Source organism: Schistocerca nitens, chromosome 3 (genome assembly GCF_023898315.1).
Source record: "Schistocerca nitens isolate TAMUIC-IGC-003100 chromosome 3, iqSchNite1.1, whole genome shotgun sequence".
Classification (NCBI taxonomy): domain Eukaryota; kingdom Metazoa; phylum Arthropoda; class Insecta; order Orthoptera; family Acrididae; genus Schistocerca; species Schistocerca nitens.
In genome coordinates, this window is record NC_064616.1 from 590,734,959 (window position 1) to 590,759,181 (window position 24,223).

Here is a 24,223-nt window from a genome sequence, read left to right on the forward strand (position 1 = left end):
CCCACATGATCAGCAGATTTAGAGCCATCGGTGTAAAAAAAAAAAAAACCAGCATCCCAAAACTCTCATAAAATTCGGCAGAGAAAACAAAGGAACACCATCAGAAGAACGGAATCTTTCAAGGAACTAACCAAGGGAGGAGGGGGTTGTTGGGCAGGGAACATGGGAGACAGGACAAAAAAAGGAAGCTGAAAATCATGGCGAAGCCCAACCAGTAAACACGCCCAAGGGCGGGAATCAGGTGGGCGATGTCCTTGGCCTGAGAACAGTATAGAATCGAAAGGATGAGTTGGAGAGGAACGGACAGCGATTGCATAAGAAACCAGAAACCGCCGAACAGATTGGGGGGGCGGGGGAATCCCAGCTTCAATCACGAGACTATCAACAGGGCTAGTAGGAAGGCACCAGTGGCCAAACAGATACCATGATGGTGGACCGGATCCAGGAGGCGCAGTGTGGAAGGAGCAGCTGAACCATAAACTTGACAACCATAGTCCAAGCGAGGCAGTACTAAAGCCCGATAAAGGTGGAGAAGAGTGGAACGATCTGCACCCCAAGAGGTGTGGGCAAAGAAGCGAAGGGGGGCGCTCTAGACTGGCAGACACCAAAGAAGAGGGACACTTCTCAGGCTAGGAAGGGGGAGTGGTGCCCGGAGGGGAGGGTGTGGGAACTGCATGGGATTGGGGGTGGAGGGGGGTGGGGGGAGGAGGAGGGGGATTCGGGACCAGTGGGAAGAAGGAGTGAAGATGTAACTTAATATGAGCCTCAGTGTAGGTTAGACGATTGAGGGACTTTTACTTCTTATGAGCCAGGCAATCTGGTAAACATGGAGAATGATTGCAATGACAATTAACACACACAGGAAGGGGAACACAGGAACTCCCCTCATCGAGTGGACGTCCACAGGCACCACAGAGAGGGGTCTGAACAGTGGGAAGACATGCTGCCAAAACACAAGCGCTTAAAACATCTCCTAAGAGGTGGGATGTACGGCTTCAAGGCACATCGATAAACCATAATCTTGACTTTCTCAGGGAGGGTATCCCCTTCAAACGCCCGGATATAGGCACCAGTATCTATGCGATTGTCCTTTGGGCCCTTCTGAACACACCGAACAAATTGAACACTCCGCCGTCCTATATTGTCCTGAAGTTTCTCATCAGTTTGAAGGATGAGGTCCCTGTGAATAATTACACCTTGAACCATATTCAAAGGCTGGGGGGAAGGGGGGGGGGGGACAATGGACACAGGAACTGTGCCAACATGGTCACAGGCACGAAGGGCCGCAGACTGGGCAGCTGAAGCAGTTTTGATCAACAATGAACCCAACCGCATCTTGCTCAGAGAGTCCATTTCACCAAACTTGCCTTCCATGTGTTCCACAAAAAATAAAGGTTTGGTATTGGTGAAAGTATCCCCATCAGTCCTGGTGCAAACCAGATAGCGGGGAAAAGGTTTCGCCCCTACCTGACGAGACTGACCCTCCTCCCTGGGGGTAGCCATGCATCAGACGACGACGTGAAGGAAAAGGTGGAAGGAACTAGGAGAGCACGCGCCAGAGACACTAGGTAAGGTGCTCTTCCCCAAATGGTTCACACTACGAGGGGGACCAGAGAATGCCAAAAGGATGAGGTAATTATGCAACAAAACCAAATCGCAAAGTCAACATAACCAGGAGGATACTGGGGCCAATATAAACAAGGACACCGAGAGAGCGAGAGGAGAGGGTGGAGGGGAAGGAGCAAGGAAAGGAAAGGAGGGGAAGGAGCAAGGACGGGAAGGGAAGGGAAATGCAGCCCGGGAAAGGAGGAAGGCTGCAATAGCTCGGGGCCTCGTGCTCGCCACGCACGTACTCACGAAAGGACTGTGTGCCCCGGGAGAGGGTGGGGGGAGGGGGGGGTCACTGTCGAAAGAGACATCTATGATTTCAACTGTAAGTTACTCGAGACCTGGTGGGAAAAGTGCATGAAGTATGAAATCTATATCTACATTTACATACATACTCCAAAACAAATGGTGTATGGCGGAGAGTACCTTGTACCACTACCAGTCATTTCTTTTAGTGTTCCACCCACAAACAGAGCCAGGCAAAAACCCATGTCTATATGCCGGTGTACAAGAGATAATTTCTCTTATCTTTGGGGTCCATTTGCAAGATGTACGTTGGTGGCACGAGAATTGTTCTGCAGTCACCTTGAAATGCCATTTCTCCAATTTTCTGAATAGTACTCCTCGAAAATATTTCGTGCTGATTTATAGAAAGAAGCTTTTCCATCTTGAGGAAGTTTATTATATTCTAATTGAGAATATGGTCAAGAATTCTGCAGCAAACCGATATGAAGGATATCGGCCTGTAATCTTGCAGGGCAGTTGTTTTACCATTCTTATACACACGTGTCCCCTGCATTTTTTCCTCGTCACTTGGGAATTCGCACTGGGCAAGAGTTTCGCAACAAAAATGGTTCAAATGGCTCTGAGCACTATGCGACTTAACTTCTGAGGTCATCAGTCACCTAGAACTTAGAACTAATTAAACCTAACTAACCTAAGAACATCAGACACACATTCATGACCGAGGCAGGATCCGAACTTGCGACCGTAGCAGTCGCTCAGTTCCAGACAGTAGCGCCTAGAACCGCACGGCCACTCTGGCCGGCGGTTCACAATAAATTCAAGCCAAGTAAGGGGCCAATGCCATGAAATACTCTTTGTAAAACTGATTTGGGATTCAATCCTGGCAACTTGAATGTTCTCAACTATTTCAATTTGAATGTTCTCAACTATTTCAGTTGCTTCTCTATACCAGAGATGCCTGTTACTATGTACTACACGCAGGAGTCTTTGAGACAATCAAATGACAGTATGTTTGTATGACCCTCCTGCTTTAACGATTTCTTAAACACTAAATTTAAAACTTTTTATTTCATATTGATGTCTTCTACTGCAACATCAGAGTGGTTAACGAGTGACTGGATAGAACCCCTCAACCCCTTTTTATGATTTTATGTATGATGGAAATTTTCTAAGGGTCTCTGAAAGATCTTTTCCTAAAGTATGACAGTGATAATTGTACACTTCATGCCTCAATCTTTTTATAGACGCATTAACTGCAGCAAACTTGTGTGTGTCATTTTTGTGTTCTTTTTTGAATCTAGAGTGCAACTGTCTTTCCTATTTCAGCATTATTTGAATTTTGTTACTAAAGCACAGTGTGAATTTTCAATCCTTTATTTACTTATTTGCCACATACTTCTCTACAGTGTGAATGACAACCCATTTAAACTTTGCCCATAACTCCTGTAAGTCCGTCATATTGGAACTAAATGATGCCCATAAATTGTCTTAGATGAATGCTGACAACTGCTTATATGCTTTTTCTAGCAAAAATCATCTCCTAGCCTTGATGAATTCATTAACTTTAGTGGTCATTGCCACTAATCCCTGTCCTTTACTACCACCATCAATAAGGTCAAGCCTCAGACCCTCTACTTGGCTCCAAACCAAAGAACCTCAACCAAATTCTCTGGGAAAGATGGTGCAAATTGTGAGCTCTGCTTGCACACTGCAAGCACGTCCAGCAGTCTTCACCAGCTTTACCCGCCACCTGTACGAACTGAGGATGGCCTCAGGACCCAAGCGATAGATGTTTTTAGTGTCGACATGAGCCGGGATTTGCAGACGACGGCACCCTGCACACCCAACAGTTGCAGGCGGCCGCATGCCTGACTCCTCCCTCCCCCCAACAATGAAATAAACGGAAATAAGGGCCACACAGTACGGTACTTCAAAAACAAGCTGACAGAAAGTAACCCAGAAATTAATAGAAAATAAATATTTTTCCTTGCCGTAGCCACGGATGCTATTTCTGTAGGCGTAGAAGAGACCTGACATCATAGTGAGACATATTAAGCAATTCCTATCCACTTCCTGCTGTCATGTTGAATTACCATATTCACCTATTTTAACACAAAGTTTTTCTCAAGTTTGTCATTTGAAAAATACGGTGTTGTAGCGGGTTGGGGTTTAGTGACAGTAGATATTGAGTGTCAGTGACAGATGGGAGCAAACTTCATTATTTTGTCAGGGATGGTGGAAAGGAAAACTGCACTTTGTGGTCAGCAGAATGGACACTTTCCTAGGCTCAGAGATCAAGGTGGGAGTGAAACATTGGTGGTTCCACTAACAGCCATTTATTGAGACATAAGATCCACCAAACAAACAGACTAATACAATGTGTCTTAACTCGCTCAATTCCTTGCAGCTGCAGAGCGGCGGAGTCTTAGCGTACAGATGCCAATGACAGCTGATATGGTGACTGCTCGTGTTGCAGCGGCGGCAATATATTCTTCCATTCAGTACTGTACCCATGACTGACTCTGGCAGCGAGATGGCCCTCTCCCTGTGTGACCTTGCTCACTGCGCCACCAATAAGAGGCTATGATGTGGTGCAGATTACTCTGTCCCGGGATCGAACTAGTGACCCCCTGGCTTGTGTTGTCCAGCAGAGCTCATCAACCCCCAGGTCCACAGGAGACCCACCTGCTGAGGCCGCAGTCTTCTTGTCTCCACCAGCCACCCAGGCAAGCACCACACGAACTTCTCTCTGGCAACATCTACGATGGCATCCTCCGTGTTGACCCACCGGCGTGGCACTGACATCAACTTCTGTAGAGCAGCGCAGCAGCTAAGTCGCTGCAGCGAAGCACGATGTCCACTGACCAACCATTGATCCACCCATCCACGCAATGCTTCCTCATTGTCTTCCCTCTCCTCTCGAAGGACCCCACCATGCTTGTTTGTGGAGGTATTTATTTGGTGTTTTTGCCAATGTCATGAAGTTTCTAAGGTGGCAACTGACCCTTTGGTCATTGACCTATGCTTCTCACGCTGGGCAGAAACGTGACCAATGTTGACACACGTACCAGCTTTCCACTGTTTACCTCTATGCTGGCATGATCGGGCATTGTCCAGTTGTTCTCGGCATTGCCAGGTAAGTCGCACATGTGAGTTTAATATCCTGACAGTTCCTAGAGCATTGACCACTGAAGTCGTTTTTCTCCTTGCAAGCATCGCCTGTCTCCTCAGTCGCTGATCTGTTTACGTGCTAACTTTTGCTGCACGAACTCCGCTGGTCATTGGCCTTCTCACGTTTGGCAGAAACGTAACCAATGTCTACACACATACCGGCCTTGCTTGATTGACTGCTGCCACTTCCGAATATTGTGGTTTAATGTGTCAAAGACTCTAAAATGTTCACTTAACCTATAATAAGTATTTACATATTTTTCTGCTTTGAACAACCATAAATAAAACAATTATTATATGCTCTACAGTGTTGTCATATTCACAGACTAAACTATTGCTGCTGAGGTTGACACTGTTATGTTGTTTAATACAGTATATAGGAGTCATTTTATATTTACAAATGAAGCTTTCGCTATTGAGGTCATGTGCGTGCAGATTTATTTTGAAGAATTCATAAGGGCTTTTTTTTTTTTAACAAGCTCAAGATATCATGGTACGCCAAAGCATTTGATACCGTATCGACACTGCTTGAACAAGCCCATGACATTTGACTTTTACAGCGCTTACTGTAAGGGATATGTGAGAATCTATGAACTAGCCACTACAACAATCTACTGCTCTGCTTAAAATTTGACAATTTTGTGAAACACAGGAGTAAACAGCATTAAATTCTATCATTTTACAAACTCTTGTATTTTGACACATCTGCAATGAAAGTTCTCATACACATATGGATACCATATACAAACATTAATGCTGCTGCTTAAGTAAATGCAACATTCAAAACAGAAAATATTGTCCTTCAAAAACCTTAATATGATTCTGAACCCAGATAAATATTTTATTTGATTATGAGACTGTAATGAGATACTAAGTGGGTCGCAAATGAGAAATTCGATTGCTGATCATGAATTGGGTACCAGGTAAAAAGGTTATCAGCTTTTAATCAACTTTAATACATGAAGGTGACAGTCAGGTAAAACAAGAATGAAAAATAATCCAGAATGAAATGTCTAGCAAATGAAAAATTATATTAATTACAATTATTGTCCGTCTTGCAGATAGTGCCAACAGATGTCTGTAGATGGTGGGATGAGCAAAGTTCGGGAATTGGCTTGAATTGTGATTGCGATGTTTTATTTATGTATTAGTTGCTGTTGTTACACAGGACTTGCACACTTCAAAATACTGCAGTCAGTGCTTCATAGTTGCTCAAGTGCAATATTACAGAAGGGTTGGATGGGGAACAGTAACACCAGCTTGGTGAGAATTAGGATTAGTGCGGGAAGGGGAGTAGCGTTCTGGCAGCAAATTATGTCCTGTTGCCAACTATGGGAATATATACCACATAGGATCATCTACCATGTTTAAATCGCGGTTTGCCTGAAACCCATTTGTAGTCTGAATTGACCTGACATTAAAATTTGATAAATACTCAACAATATCATTCACTTCAGCAGGAGATGGTGGAAGTCTAGATAGGAGCCACCAGTGTACTTATATGTTTTGGGCTCCAATGTTGTCAGTGTTCACTGTGCTATATGATGAGAATGAATGGGGATGTGCCAGCTGCTGGTTCTACGCAGCCAATGGGAGAGCAGCGGGCGAGCAGATACATTTGGAAGCAAATTTTAACAGTCTTAGCATCAGAATAGAAGTGAAATCTGATACTTATTCAGACGGAAACAGCAGTGTTCTCAGATCCTATGGTAATCACAACCTCAGAAATCGCAACATGTTCAGAAGAAACATCCACATGTTACAACTGGTCTTATCTTTCAGAGTGAGTTCTTCTTCTTCTTCTTCTTCTTCTTCTTCTTCTTCATCCTCCATCATCCAGAAGTGTGGGCCATTTCACGTAGGATAGGCTAAACAGCAGTTTTGTCACCAGTAAATTTCTAGGTTGCCATCAATTTTGTCAAAGCTGTCATCAGAAAATGCCCTATTTGATTTACAGCCAACTCACTATCTCTAGTGCGGGAAAATACCTGCACAACAAATTTGTGTAATTTAACATACTGAGTGTAAGACATCATTGGTATTCAGTTGCCAAACTAGGAGAAAGTGTGTGTTTGAAAACAAATTAACCAAATCTGCAACACTTTCCACAGAAAGATTCAATATTATCCATTCATATAGAGGTACCACCAGTGAAGGTTTCCCTATTCATGCAGTGCATCTTTTAAAAAGGAAAAGTGTACTGTATTTGTAGGAAAAATGTAGTGACTTTGTGGTCAAGCTATACTGACATGGTCATTTCTGCATAGCATTTCAAGTAGTTCTCTCTTTAGGATGTCCTCAAGCTAGACTAAAAAACTTACATGTTCGTTTTCTTTAGCAGCAGTGCTGCACAACAACGTTTTAATTGTCAGACTTCTGCCAACCAGTTTGTTTGACAATAACTGCTCATCTACCAGCTCTGCAGAACTACAGTTTGCATTTCATTCTGAATCTGCTGGGAGTAATGTGACAACTAGCAAGAATGAGCAAAGTTATTTATTACATATATCACATGACTGACAGCACTAAATTGGGGATAGTCAAGACAAGAACAGAATGGACTATGTAAATCAGCAGAACGCTCTGTTTCTTGCTTACTTCTTCGATCCCTGTAGGAGAAAGTTTGAGACTGTACAAGCATGGTGACCATTTTCTTAAAAATGTTGGGACATCTCAATTGATTTTGGTGTAATGTTAAACCTTAATCATTTCCTCTGTATACAATAAGTTGCACTATTTGGCACTGGATACAAGTATTAGATGCTCCTGGATTATTGCACGTGACATTGCTTCAACTCAGCCCCAATCGCCATCAATAGCTGCTTAAGAATAATTTAGGACAGTTACAAATTGCTTGTGTTCCATAGAAGTCTACTGGTAGCATACATAGTGAACATAAAAGTGACTAAAGAACTACATTTGCAATATGGAGAAGATGGCTCCACCACTCGAACCAACATATTGTCATTACTGTACTGTTGCAATACATAAAGCAAAAACTGAATTGAGAACGTGAGAGCTCAGTTTACCAGAGACAGAAGTTGCAACCATGTGTGCGCTTCATCTTAATATTGGTAGACATCATCTTTAATAATCAATGACATTCTAAACAATATCGACAGTCATTATATTCCAAAAATTTTGGCTGGAGACATAAATCAAATCACCACCTAAAGGACATGTAGCCTCCACAGTTGCTCAAATTAAATATTGGCTAAAATGATCCAGTACCAAAAGATATGGCATGCCCCACGCTTGTGAAACACCACTCAAAAGGAACTGACCATAAAGCAAGAGTTCCAAGCAGTCATTTTGAAAATCAGATGGTACAATGCTGAACACATTTTTAAGTACATCACTAACTGCAATGAGTAGAAATACTTGCTCAGTTCAAAACATATCTTGAAATTTGAATGCATACATACTACACACATTACATACACGAAATGGTCATAATATTATTAATTTCCTCACATTGCTTATATAATGTCTCTTCACATATTTATGACCATCTACCAAAACCAACAATTTGCACCACATGTAACAGCTATACGAACTGTAAGTGATAAAGTCAAGATCCAATACATCTTCAAGGGCATCTGCAGCCATGTTGCTTACACTGCTACCTATAGCTGTTTATGGTAGTTGATGGAGGAGCCACATAACTAATACCGCTTTCAAATGTTTGAACACTTTTAGCTAGGATAATATCTTCACTATGCTCTTTCAGCCATTTATAGCCACATTAACTTGTTCAAGAAAGGAGGGAAAATTAGGATTTAATGTCCCATCAATGGCGACATCATTAGAGGTGGAGCACAAACATGAAGTAAGATGGGAAAATGAAATCAGCCATACCCTTTCGAATGATCCACACTGGCATTTGCCTTAAGCAATTTAGGGACATCTTGGAAAACTGAAATCTGGATGATTGGTCACTAAGTTGTTGAAGAATGAGGAGGATAGATTTATAACTGAATCAATGAACAGTTTCTATACATGTGACAATACTGTACTGCTTCAGCCAGGCACAGTTTACTTTCCTGTGTTACTCTGTACCTTAAAGAGTAGTACTTCCACTTAATATCTTCAATTCCTTGCTGCTTATATTCAGCAAAATTTTGTAACATCTCCGTCTCCTTTTCCAGTTATCACACACACCGATTCACTTTTATACAATATAAGGCTCCAGACACACATTCTTAAAGTTCCCAGAATGAGATTTTCACTCTGCAGCGGAGTGTGCGCTGATATGAAACTTCCTGGCAGATTAAAACTGTGTGCCCGACCGAGACTCGAACTCGGGACCTTTGCCTTTCGCGGGCAAGTGCTCTACCAACTGAGCTACCGAAGCACGACTCACGCCCGGTACTCACAGCCTTACTTCTGCCAGTACCTCGTCTCCTACCTTCCAAACTTTACAGAAGCTCTCCTGCGAAACTTGCAGAACTAGCACTCCTGAAAGAAAGGATATTGCGGAGACATGGCTTAGCCACAGCCTGGGGGATGTTTCCAGAATGAGATTTTCACTCTGCAGCGGAGTGTGCGCTGATATGAAACTTCCTGGCAGATTAAAACTGTGTGCCCGACCGAGACTCGAACTCGGGACCTTTGCCTTTCGCGGGCAAGTGCTCTACCAACTGAGCTACCGAAGCACGACTCACGCCTGGTACTCACAGCCTTACTTCTGCCAGTACCTCGTCTCCTACCTTCCAAACTTTACAGAAGCTCTCCTGCGAAACTTGCAGAACTAGCACTCCTGAAAGAAAGGATATTGCGGAGACATGGCTTAGCCATGTCTCCGCAATATCCTTTCTTTCAGGAGTGCTAGTTCTGCAAGTTTCGCAGGAGAGCTTCTGTAAAGTTTGGAAGGTAGGAGACGAGGTACTGGCAGAAGTAAGGCTGTGAGTACCAGGCGTGAGTCGTGCTTCGGTAGCTCAGTTGGTAGAGCACTTGCCCGCGAAAGGCAAAGGTCCCGAGTTCGAGTCTCGGTCGGGCACACAGTTTTAATCTGCCAGGAAGTTTCATTCTTAAAGTTGTTATTCCCCAATTGAGACCTATGTTTGGTAACAGAAGACCACTTCTGGTGAGAAATATTCTTTTTGCCTGGGCTAGTCTTGATCTATTTGCCTTTAATTATTTTGCTTCCACTAAAACAAAAATCCTTCACTACTTCTAGTATGTGGTCCCCAATTTTGAGGTTAAAGTTGTCAATCTCATTTTTGCTGCTTATCAACAACTTTTGTTTCTTTCACTTATTATCAATCTATATTGTGTGCTCTGTGGACTGCTCATTCCAATCAACAGTTCCTGTAATTGTTCCTCGTTTCCACAGGGGATACCAATGTCATATATATCTTTTAACTCTGAATTTTATTCCTACTTCTGGAGCTCCCTTTCATCTCCTTCAGTGCTTCTTCAATATAAAGGTTGAATAGTTGAGACTTTACATCCCAGCCATACACTCTTGTTAATCTGAGAATTTCTCTCATGGTCTTCCATTCTTGTGCCTTCTTGGTTCTTGTATATTACTCATCTTGCAGAATAGCACATGCCTATTTTCCATAAGTTTACGGAACACATTGCACCAATTTACGCTGGCAAAAGCTTTTTCTGCATCAACAAATTCTATGAAAGTGTCTTGATAAGTCTTGTTTCCATTATCAAGTATAGCATCAGAATTGCCTCTAAAGCCAAACTGACCATTATGTAATAATCCTCAACTTTCTTTTCCATCCTTTAGCATATTATTGTGGTCAGCAACTTGGGTACATGAACTGTCAAGCTAATTGTACAGTAGTAACAGTAGTTCCAAGATAATCTGCAGTTCTTGTCTTTAGGACTGCCAAGTTAACAATCTTTCCAAAAGTTTGTGTATTTCCAGTCTATTGGGCTCTACACACTAACTTGAATAATCATCTGGCTCCAACCTTTCCCTGCAGTTTTACAAATTCAGGAGGATGTTACATCCCCCTTTTCTCATTTTTAAAAGTATTCTCAAGCTCTGTCAAATTCTGGTTAGTATTGGAACTCCCATAACATCGAAGCTTACATCCATTTCTTCTGTTATGTCAAGACTCTAAATATACTGTTTCCACCAACCTGCTTTCTCCTGTGCACTTAACTCCTGAAGACTGTGCATTTTTCATGCTGATACCTTTGCTTTGACTTATCCTGACTTCTGTATGTTGAATGTATCCTTCAGACACCCATTTCCTTATCTGTCTTCAGATTTTTTTTTTTTTTTTTTTTTTGTGGGGCCATATTTCCTGACCTTCCTTTCTACTTGTTACCAATTTCAATGTGACATACTTACACTGCTGTATTCATTTATTTTCCTGAACATTTTTGTGCTTCCTTTTTTCCATAAACCAATTTAAGTATATCTCCTGTTAACAACAATTTCTTCTCAGTTATCTTTCTTATTTCTATTATATCATTATGCTTTTTAGATTCTTTTATTTCCTCTTCAAATGAACTACTTACTGTGGTACTGATTATTGCAGTATCCACAGCCTTAGAGAATTTTGAATGTACAATATACGAGGGTCGTCCAGAAAGTAAGATCTGATCGGTCACTAAATGGAAACCACAGTGAAATATCAGAAACATTTTATTTGCAAGAATTAGCTACACTTTCCAGATACTTCTCTACGTAGTCGCCACTCCCACTTAAAGACATTTGTTGGAGCATTATACCAAATTTCCAACATCACTGTCATACAAGGCAGCCGCCTGTGCTTTCCAATAATTCTCTACGCTTGTCTATATCGTGTAGCCTGCACCCAAGTGTTGTCTTCGTACCCAGCGTTTCATGCGAACAGAGATAAAACGCAGGAATAGCCAATCAGGACTGTGTTGTGGGTGATCAAACTCCTGCCATCGAAAACGCTGCAGGAGCATCTTCACTGCACCTGCAGAGTGCGGCAGATAATTGCCGTGAAGGAGGAAGTGTGTGGCAGTTATGTTAGGTGGGCTGCATTCATTACGGCAAACCCTCTCAGCGGGTCGTCCTACTTTGTAGGAAACATCATTGTTCTAGGCATCTTTACTCACTCACAATGCGCTCACAACTTAAAAGAGTTGTCTTGATGCTATCGACTGTCCCACTAGAGACACTACCCAACACATCTGTGCAAAGCTTCATTGGGTTTTCACTGTGGTGTCCATTTCACGACTGATCGGAACTTATTTTCTGGACAACCCTCTTAATTCCACATTTCTCAAATACTGATTCTATCTGTGGACTCTCTTAAAAAACTTATGTTTACTCTTCTTAACTAATTTTGACACGAGTCTATCTGTTCCTGGGTTGCCTTGACAATCTTTCATCTGATTTCAGAATGTGTTGTCCTGGTGCAACCCAGCTTGGATCTTCCAGTGTATATTAGCAACATCTAAACAGACATCATACTCTTAACTTTTCCCACAGTGTATTTGTCATTACCAGCTCAAATTTACTGCAGGACTCTTAGAGGCTCTTTTTTCTCATTCCTTTTCTTGAGTCCATAATATTCCTCATCTCTGTCTTCTTATCCTTATTTCCCAAATCCTCAGTTTGTATGGATACATCAATTAGCACTCACAACACATTTTAGTTAGTTTCCAATATGAGCATCAACAGTGCAATTAGCTCTGCTATTTCTGTAACTGTTATACATAATGTCATTTTACAACGTAACTACCCAAACAGCTAACACACATTACTATGTCAAAAATACTTCCTCCCTTTCCTTCAACCAAAACCTGACCACCAGTATTGCAATTTGAATTTTTTCCTTCGGTCTGAACATTCTTACGAGTCCCTTAAGCTATTTTCACAGAATACTGTGCTTTCACAGTGAACCGTTTTATAGAATAGCTACTATTGACTTTTCACAATTCCCAGCCATGAGCCATGTGGGTGTATTACAAAGAAAACAATAAAAATTTAACATTCCTAATTTCATCATTTTCAAAATTTTATGGAAAGAAAAGTTAGCCATATAAACTCCTGGGGTTACTTTTTATTAAATTAGTAACTTTTGATACAAAAGAGGAAATTATTTTTCTATTTCATCTATTTTTCATACCTCTGTTTATCATTCAACTTTCATAAAATATTCACTTAAAGTTATTTTGTAATCAGGTCCAGAAAACCACACAATGCCAACAAACCGCTATGTCATCCTCCACCATATGGTGTCATTCAGATGTGGTATGGCAGGGTATGGGGTCAGGGAACTGCTCTCCCACCTGCTGTTGGCTTTCCAGACCTTGAAACTACCACTTCACATTCTAGTAGCTTCTCAACTACCATAACAAGGCTGAGTGGACGCCATTCTAGTTCTTCCACCAATGAAAATTCACAAGCAGTATGGGGAATTGAATCCATGTCCTCCACATGGTATAGTCAGATCACTCAACTACAGAGACGGAATTCATTTACAATACTTTTTATTTTTCTTACATCTGTCAGAGTAATACTTCAGCACCATAATTAAATTTTTGCCTTTTTTATATACAGTAGGCATTGTGCAATCCCACTATTAGTAAAGCATGCACACTTGATTGACAAGTAATAAGCTGAAAATGCTGCTGTTTGCTAATTTACGATCGGCAAGTTTTGTATCTCATATTATTTTGGGCAAACTTTGAATTTGTTGTTTCATCCGTAATATAATTTGAGTGCGTTACACAGCACCTCACTGTAGGTACTAAGTGCTCTACTTTAGCTGCACACTGGAAAGAATACATTGTGTTTACTAGTCTACTGCTGGACTAACACAGGAAATCTTTTTATTAAGTATCTCTAGAAACTCTTCCACAGCAGTCTGTCCTTTATAGCCTATTATTGTAGCTGAATATTCAGTGGAGGAAGACTGCATAAATCTGCTTGCATTGTATATTTACTTACAATGTCAACCAACAACGTTCCAGAATCCTTCAGTTTCACTCAGGTAATCAATGAAAATGGATAGCAATCAATCGATCTTTAGCCTATGTATTCAAAACTAAGGATAACCACACACACTTAACTAACTTATGTATTATTAGAACACACATCTCTTACTACTTTTGATGAGCTGAATTGTCAACTTAAGGAAAATCTACAACTGCAAAATTCCAAGCTTTTGATGATCATTGTGATTATTTGAGGTGGGGGGCATTCGAAATCGCGATCATCAGCTTCCTGACAAAAAGTCAGCATCCTAATCTCACGGGTGGGGATGAAGGCTGTCTCCAAATGCAGTGCAGTTTATAATGTATTAAAGTCTGCCTTCCTTCCCCACCAGTTTAAGGATGAGGCCTGACAGTTCAAAAAATTTTACCATTCTTTTAACACTAGAATCAGTATCTGCGAGGATGGTGGGCAGATCTCCATCGAAACTTAGGGCTGCTAATACCAGTCTATAGGACACACGTGGCCACAATATGCTGAACTGAAAGTGGCACGCCACAAACTTCACAGAGTGGTGGATCCTCCTGCTGGAGGAGCCAGCCATATGTTAAAGGGCTATGCCCAATGTGCAGTCGGGTAAGAAGAACCTCCTGCCCGCAGCGAGGCTGACATGAAGTCCGCCATGCCTTCATGGTCGATCTGAGCAACCGCAGTTTGTTGTCTCTCACCTGCAACCATTCAGTCTCCCACTGACACACGATGTGTCTGGCAGAAAATGAGATGATGGCGTGCAACAGGATGGGATATTGATTGACAGCATCGTCCAAACATGCTTCCTTGGTAGCTTCGTCGGTCACATCATTGGCCTGCATACCAATGTGGCCAGGTACCCAGCAAAATGTCACCACCTTGCCATGGTGTTGGAGCCGCTGTATCAGCAGGTCTACTGCATACATTTGGTGAAGTGCTTGCAATGCACTAAGCGAGTCTGAACAGACAAATCTTTTACGGTGATGTCCGTGAACCCTCTCCAGTGCCATCAGACTGCCATATAAATCCACACAATAATTTGTAAATTGCTCCAGAAGATGCACTTTAAAAACCCTATCAGGGAAAACAGCAGAACTGAGGACATTCTCTTGCTGGGATCCATCATTATAAACAACAATAAAACTGTGGTACATATTTAAAATGGATGAAAACAAAGTTGTAAATCAAAATCTGGAGTACAAGTTTTCTTGTACTGTGTCAAGCTTACAATCATGTTGGCCCCTCTGAAGATGCCAAGGCGGCAATGCGTTTCATCCCTGGCTGTGTATTTTGATGCCTGATAGATCCAGATCCTTGAGACAGTCTGTAGCATGTATCCCAAATGGCTTGGTGCATGGGCCAATTGCAGAGCAGCTGTTCAAAGGTGGGTTGGACCACTGAACTAAATGTCAACGACTGAGGTGATGCCGAGATTTTCAGTGCCTGTTGACGCGAAAGGATACGTAACTGAATCCGGAGTGGTGGTTCAGCAGCCTCTGCACACAGACTTTGAACTGGGCTGGTCCAAAAGGCTCCAGTTGTTATCTGAATACCCTCATGGTGGACAGCATCTAACATATTGAGGTAGGAAGGATGGGCTGGGGAGTGCCCGGAAGAGTTCTGCAAGTGCGTCTGCATCCAAGACATCATTAGGGGGAAGGTAAAAAGAACACACTGTGGTATTAAAAGGTGCGAGAACTTGCATGGTAATTGCCTGCCTGGTTGCGGTAAGAGAGACAGGAGAGGAGTGGCATCTGTCATCAATGAAAACAGCCACTCCTAGTCCTGTCACCAGTGGCATCATCCTTCCCATATGGGTGGTAAACCCGTCGTGCTGGTGTGTCACTGACTTTAAGATACATTTCTTGTAAGCAGATGCAGAACGGTTTCTCCTGGACCAGGAGCTGTGATTCTTCCAAATGTGAGTGACATCCATTCAAATTCCACTGCAACACAGAAGTCCCTGTGGAAGCCATTGTTTAGCGGTGGTGGTGGTTTTTTTTTTCTCCCTCTGAGGAGGTGATTTACCGGGGAGGTCAGGGGGAACATCAGCCAGTTCCCTGCTCTCCGTTTGGAAGCCCATATCCTCAGGAGCATAGTCTCCATCAGAGAGGGAGAGAGCTCACCGATCCAAAGGTTTAACTACCGTTTTCTTGGACTTTGAACTACTTTTTGAAAGACAGTTTTCTTTACTGATAGGAAGAGATGGTTACGCGGGTTCCAGGGACGGCTTAGTTGGATTCTGATGCTGGGTAGTGGTATTTGGCTTAGGTGGTAAGCCCACTACTAAGAGCTCCTGAAGGACTTCAGTTTCAAGTGCAGTGTTTCCCCCCCACAGGTACACCAAGTGCATGTGCTTTTACTTGAATCCGTGGTCCGAGTTTATGTGGAGGCATCACACTTACCGATTGGCATCTTGAGGGCTGATGCAAAAGAAGTAGCAAAAACCAGCAGTTGCATAGCTTTCAAAGCTTTTTAGCTTCACCATAGGGTATGCATCTCTCGACTTTCAACTCTTTAATTTTCCTTTCCTCATTCTAAACCTCTTACTTTCTGCTCCACACTGGGTGATTCCCACAGCAGTTTACACATTTCGGAAGAAGTGTAAAAGAATTGCCCGATTCTTGAGCTGGGCCTCCACAATTGCCACATGTAGCCCTCCCATTACATCCCATAGTGGTATGGCCAAATCTTCGACATTTGTAGCATCACTTTGGGTTAGGAACAAACAGGTGAACCTTAAGATGTATATAGCCTGCAAGGATTATGTTCAGGTAATTCCGGAGTACTAAACATTAGAATAAATGTTGCCATTTTTCCAATTTGCCATCGACACTCCTCATATAGTTCTGGACTTCCGTAACGACCATATTTTTCCATTCTTCACGTAACTCTGTTGCGGCCACCTCCATTAGATTGGAGCAGGTAACCACACCCATATGTTATGCAACTGAGACTAGACCGGGTAATCACCTAAGGCCTTACAGCCCAGGAGCTTAGGTATTTGGGTTGAATTAGCAGTTTTAACTAGAAGTGTTCCATTACAAAGTTGTTCGACACTTTTTAGAGACCCAGAAATACCTTTCAATGCCTTGTGAATATAGAAAGGGCAAAGGTTTCCCCTGTTCGCTTGATTACAATGAAAGTGTTATGGCACACTAATGCCTTGTCTCTATGATTCCGAGATGACCGCAGGAGGACTGACCAACTGAGCTTTCTTTAATGAATGGATGTAGGTACTACTGGACAGTACATCCATCCTGTCAGGAGTTGTAGTTTGACGAGACTGGTCCATAGGAATCCCACGAGACACTAGAGAGAGCCCTGCATGCCTGACCAAGCCTTATACAACTCTGAGGCGGCAGGTGCCCCAGAGTTGTCCGCTAGAGACTATTTTACCTCAACAGCAGTTCACCTCATCAGCACATAGCACACCTTGAGGTTGAGTTTTTTTTTTTTTTTTTTTTTTTTTTTTTTAGTGGTGTGTACTTTCCGCGCACTCCAGGCGGTGAAGCCAAGACCCCTGTTATCCAAAACACACAACACTCCACCACTGTGTTGCACAGTGGTTGCTGAAGCATGTCCAGATCTTACAGTGACAGAGGGCTGGTGGCACTTACTAGTCTCCAGCTGAGGAACTCCAGGGTCACCAAGCCCGTACTCAGCAAACGAATGCTGAGCCCCTGAGAGCTCCAAGCTTTTAATTTTTCACTATGTCAGATGTAAACTATCATTAAGTTCTGCAGACAAAACAAATGCACATGCATTTGAAAGTGGGGCAACACTGATGGCCTTGACAGTTTTCTTCTAGTTGCTGATACTTAAGTACAGATACTCAACATGAATGACAGATGACCCCTTTCAAAGGTAGGCTTTTTTGCAATGTTGCCTTTCTGGACACCAAAACTGTTTATCTATGGCAAAATAAGTTTGCTTCTTATGTGCATGTAGTGTTGCCTTGTTATCTGTATTGAATCAGTGTTACAATTTTTGAAACTGATATCATCCTCACTTAAACATTCTTTGCCAGTGCCCTTAGTAATGGTATAACCTCTGTAAATTTCTATACTTTTATCCTGTATTGCAGCAGTGCTTGGCATTTTAGTACTATAAACCAAGACCAAATTAGTGCAGTTCACAGAGCAATGTACTGTTTGACAGAGTCATGAACTTAACGAATATTTCTGTCAGTTCTGGTAAAGCTGCTTTAAGAACAATATTAGAGAAACTAGTTTGTAATAAACCCCAATTTAGTTTAAAATTTGCTTTCAAGGAATAAGCAAGAAACAATTTGCAATTTAAAGACCATTTTTGACAATTACACACATCACAGTTCGCTATATTTATTTTCAAATAGAGCACACTAAAAATACTAATAGAATAAATGGCAGTAATTCACAATCAATGTTCTTGGACTATAGGTAGACGAATGGAGAGTATGGAATTATCCAGCAATAATTACAGTAATTATACAGACATCTCCCCAATTTCTGAAGTTCCAGAAACAGCTGCACGATCACGATTTAAAGCATTTACATTTGGAACTTTTACATGCACCAGAGTTTGGGCTAAAAAAAAACATATCTTTGTAAAAAGTAGGTGACATGTTGAGAAAAACGATTCAAAATAATCAACATTTTTATTTGAGCAAAAAATTTCTAAATACAGAAAGGTATGTCAGAGTGAGGATGGTGATAAAGAATCATAATGCACATACTGCAATAATTATGACCCAAATCTGCACGTGCCTTGTGATTAAGGTTATGTGACATCACATGAAAGATGTTTCCTTGAAATGAGAGCACATGAACACCACACGTTCTTCATATTTTATCCAATCCAATAATGATGAAACCTGTAACTATGAACAACAACCTCATTTTTTAAAAAAAATTTGCTGTTTGCAATTTTATTTAACATGTCTTGCATGTGACAGGTTTCAGGTGATGTTTTCTAATTTTCTAGTGTGTTTTTCAAAATATTACAACTGAAATGAAATTATTGCTGTATGTGAACCTCTGCATCATTCTTTGAACTTCACTGCAATGGAAGTAAGTGAAAATTATCTGGTATGACAAGTGTCATTCTACAGATACTCTGAACTAAAATTTCTTTCATATTTCCCACTGCCTATAGGACAAGAATCATTAATAACAAATTTTCCTTGTGTTTACATTACAGTGAAGCTGCACCTCACGCAGTAAGCATGTTATTCTTTTCTTCATAATGAAAAAAAAAAAAAAAATGCTTTCAAAAATGGAAATTACACTGCCTAGCAAAAAGTGAACCACCAGGAAGGACAAGATGAAATGAAATTAAATTTCATGCTTTGAGGACATGTGATGTAACTGTAGCCATTACAAAATAGAGTTGAATTTTCAAACAACTTGACAGTGTGAGCCCACTTATCAGTGAGATGCTGCAAAAGCTTATTTTCCATCTGTCTTCATTCATTTGAATTAAGATATTTACTGCAGGAAATTCAAGATACTGTACTGGTCTCTTTCCTAGATGATGTGGCTGCTTGTTTTGCACGTCAACAAAGTAAGATGCATTATGCTTCATTTCTATCTATACTCAAAAAATAATGTTGTAGCACTGCATTACACATTGATCAAGGTGGAATACATCATCATCATCATCATCATCCACACAGCACCATTCAAAAACCTTGCCAGGCTATTGTGATTTAGGTTTTCTAGAGTTTCACTAATTCACTTCAAGTAAATATGAGGACCACTCCTCCAACAAAGCTACAACTCCCCTCCCTAATCTGTTTTAAGCAACAGAAAATAGGTATTTTTTCTGGGTGCAGACTCAAACACCATTGCACTTTATCAGTTCTATCTACTACTTGCTGTCCCTTCATCTGCTTGCTGCTGCTTTATGAATTCCCAACTATGACAATTTTTGTTCACTCCGCCATCCATTACCTTCATATCTCCAAAATTTTAATTTTTCATTCTTTTCAGTAAGTCTGTTTACCTACACCAGTATCCTGTTGTTCTCTCTCTAAATTCCCACAGCATTACTACACTTTCACTCCTTTAAGGTCTTCGAGACAAAATTTTCATTTTTAAGTCTTGATATGCACCACATTACATTCACCGTCTATTGAAATATTACCTCTTCTGATGTTTACAACTGATCTAATCCACTTAGTCTTCTTGTTCCACTTTACGTACCACCACCACCACCACCACCACCACCACCACCACCACCACCACCACCTACAAGGAACTCCCCATCACACTCCGCTCAGATTTAGCGGTAAGATGGCTCAGTGGATAGCCTGTCAGAAACCGAACACAGATCAAGCATGAAAACAGAAAGTAGGTGCACTAAACTGTGGGAAGGGTATATAGCGTCATGGTTAAGTAGTCATGGTGTTGGACTGCGAAGCGGACGAGCCTTGTTCAAAACACACTCGTGCCGTTTATTTTTCTTTCCCCACAGCATATGAACTATCTGTCCAGTCACTGAAATGTTTATTCTCTTTCTGTAGTCTTGGCAGTTGTCATACTATATACTGGTAATAGAATGCGAGTCATTTGGTACGAATAAGTAACTGTTGCAAGTAAATGTGAAATAGTGAGAGCAGGCGAGACACGATATTCATGTTTCCCAGAAATGAAAAACAAAAAATAAAAAGGTGTGAACTGTGTTGCAACAAAGGAATTCAAAACTTAGAAAATGGAATGCAACTTCAAAAATGTTAAAAACACACATTTTAACAGAGCACAAAGAAACTCTTGTGTGAAACTGTTGTGTTTATTTGTTGCACCTTATGAGACAAACTGTATGTTTTCATCATTTCCTTGGAAGTGATCACATTCATATTAATACAAACACTTAAATCAGGCAAGAAGGCATACCTTACTCACCCACCAGGTATACGAATCTGGTGCATTAGTAAGAGATTCCTATCATATGACACACATACCATCACTAATGCTGCGTATGACACACCAGATGTGTTTTCCCGTGGAGGATTCAGTTATGTCACCTTGTCATCAACCGTTTGTGGTTCTCATTCAAAAGCCACATCCTTTAGGCTGCTAATACAGTAGTTGTGCAGAATCAGCTGTCATAGGTCCCTTACATCTCACTGTTGCAAACGGACGTTACACGACAACACAAACACAAATTTGAATATAGCAAACAAAAAATTAAAAAAAGAAATTAGCACGAGGGAAGTTCGAACACGGCTTGCCTGCTTGACAGTCCAACACTGTGACCACTTAACCACAACACCGTTGCTCTTTCACCCCCAATCTAGATCACGCTGCTTCTTGTTGGACCATTCCCTGTTCCTATTTTACTTTTTTTAACAGTTCAGATCATCATCTTCATGGTGTCATGCTTTATCTGTGTTCAGGTTTTGATGGGCTGCCCACTGGGCCCTCTTACCCCTGAATCTGAGGGGGGTGCAATCGGAAGTTTTCCTTCTGAAATATGAAACTGGAATATCACAAAGTTTTTTGACATTTCATTCTGACTTATCTGGCTGGCATACAAATAAAGCTCATTACAACACACAGCATGTAAATTAAACGCAAAAGGGATAAGCCAAAAAAGCAAATTTAATTGCATTCCCATTATGAATAATTGCATTTTAAGCAGTACATCAATGCGGGGAAGGTAAATTGAAACACACATCTATAGTATTGCAGGCAGAGGCCTTCTTCAAGTTTTCGATTTTCAAGCAGATTGGGTATTTAAGAGAATAGGTGGCTGAAGGTAAGTGTGAGATATGCACAAAACTTTCATTGTAGTTTGTGTAGTGCACGTACCTGGTTGTTCCACGCCTTCCTATATCCATCTCTACCAGACCACACATACAACCTTGTGTGGATTCCTGCAGAACAGTGTCCTGCACGAGCACGAGGCATATATTCCTCACTTGTGTCTATTACAAGTTGCTCCCATGTGAGAGTTTCTAAAAAAAAGGAAATTTGTCAAACCTCAGTAAATAATATTTTACAGTGTTTAAATCCAAATCTATCAAACTAAAACTGTTCCTGTATCATAAAATTAACATTTAGGATGGTAACAAAATTTCTGGAGAAAAATGTGTAGCTATTGACAAATCACAATGTTTAAGACAAATGCTTCTAACTACTCATGTGTTTTAATCAACTGTGACACAATATCACACTGGAAACTTAACATTGTTCATTATATCTACTTGTCTAAGAATTGGTAAATAAAATTTCCTGATAGCTGCAATACTAGTCATGCATCAAATATTCATGCACAGACGAAGGGACTGTAAACTGAATGGAATAAAAACAGGTTGCTGCCTCAGTCCATAAGGATTCTTTCAACAATGTAGTGCTTTTATTAGGAATAGCCTTACAAGTGGTGTGTTTATGCCCTTTTTCCCTCTGACCTTTTGAGCTGGCTTGCCTAGACAGTAATAAGAACACCTACAGTTTAAAGAGGACTCTGAACCATGGTGAAATTGGCCATTTTTCACATTAAAAATCATTACTGGAAGTGAAAGTGGTAAACAGAAAAATTTTTAAGACCATCTGGAGATTCAACACCACACCTTTGGATTCATAATCTATACCTTACCCACTGAACCAAACAGCCACATTAGCATTCCTGTACTAGCACAATTTCTGTCCTCTAGCCAAACAAATAAGCACTCCCCACATATCATCTTTACCATGTAACTCAATTCACTCATTAACTTTACTCTTATTTATGTTGTGTTACTGCAAGGAGGGCAATGGATTTGAATGGAAGGTCAGAAATGCACAGCAGTATGAAAGTTGTTTTAGACAATAAATGATACAGGAAGTTGCTGTCCTCGACCTGAGGTTTAATTTGAACACAGCAGTTGATTACTAAGCATGGTTCTATTGGAGGTGGTATATGCTTGCCTTCCTCTAAACTCTCAATTTATTTACCCCACCAGTTATAGTGGGACCGCCGGCTGGAGTGGCCGAGCGGTTCTAGGCGCTACAGTCTGGAACCGCGCGACCGCTACTGTCGCAGGTTCGAATCCTGCCTCGGGCATGGATGTGTGTGATGTCCTTAGGTTAGCTAGGCTTAAGTAGTTCTAAGTTCTAGGGGACTGATGACCTCAGAAGTTAAGTCCCATAGTGCTCAGAGCCATTTATAGTGGGACCTACTGTTTACCACCAACACCAGACCATGGCACAACCTGACATTTTTCACATTAAAATATCACTGCAGAAATGAAAGCAATAAATAACAGATGAAGTCCTAAGACCAACTGACAAACAAACCCCAGATCTTAGAATTCGTAATTGGTCACTTACCCACTGAACCACCAAACCACACTAGAATGACTAAGTAGCTACAGGATGACAGATTTTTCTAAATTTAGAGCAACCTGCCATTCATAATGCCAAATAGGAATTCTAAGTTAATGCAGATGAGTAGGAAAAACAATCCTGAAATGTTCAAATACGATATCAGTGGTGTGCTGTGTAGCACAGTCATGTTCATTACATATCTAGATATAATGCTGCAAAGCAATGAGAAACAGAATGAGCACATAAAGTCAGTAAAAGGGAAGACGAATGGTTACTTCTGTTTATTGGGAGAATTCTAGGAAAATGTAGCTCGTTGGTTAAGGAGAACACTTTTAGAAATCATTCTTGACTACCGATCAAGAGTTTCAGATTCCCATCAAGTGGGATTAAAGGGAGACATCGAAACAATTGAAAGATTTGCTATAAGATTCGCTCAACACATTATTACAGAAATGCTCCATGAAATCAAATGGGATGGGATGAAGACTTTCTGTTCCACAAAATACTATTGAGAAAATTTAGAGACTGGCATTTGCAGAACGAACCTACAGCCACTGACATACATTTTGCACAAGGACTGAAGACAAGATAAGATAAATTAGGGCTTGTACAGAAGCCTATGAGGAATCACTTTTATCTTGCTCTGTCACTGAGTGGAACAGGAAAGGGAATGACTAGTAAGTAATGGTACAAGGTTCAATCTACGATGCCCAGTTATCGTGACTTGAGGAATATGTATGCAGAGTTAGAATTCCTGTGGCACAGTTTGTCAGTTGAGGTATGCAATACCTGCATGGACCTTCAGTCACTGGAAGAACAAGTTTGTAATGGAGAATGATTAAATTTCAATCAGTTTTTAAACTGTCACTGCTCAAGTTATATATAATTGAAGACTATCAATATTGATTTTTTTAGGAAAGTTATGGAAGAATATTCCATTTAAAAAGTACGGATGTGCAACCATTCTAACTAAATCAACATTAAATAACAATAACAG

General features: G+C 41.0%; 1 protein-coding gene across 2 annotated transcripts in view; it reads right to left on the reverse strand.

Annotated features, from left to right (window-relative positions):
- Nucleotides 1–24,223, reverse strand: part of LOC126248506 (host cell factor 2) — a 294,659-nt gene that overhangs the window by 194,244 nt on the left and 76,192 nt on the right. For both annotated transcript variants that reach the window (XM_049949544.1, XM_049949543.1), the window contains exon 6: nucleotides 21,730–21,875. In XM_049949544.1, coding sequence (XP_049805501.1) covers nucleotides 21,730–21,875 — 146 coding nt within the window. The remainder of the gene's footprint in view (nucleotides 1–21,729; nucleotides 21,876–24,223) is intronic.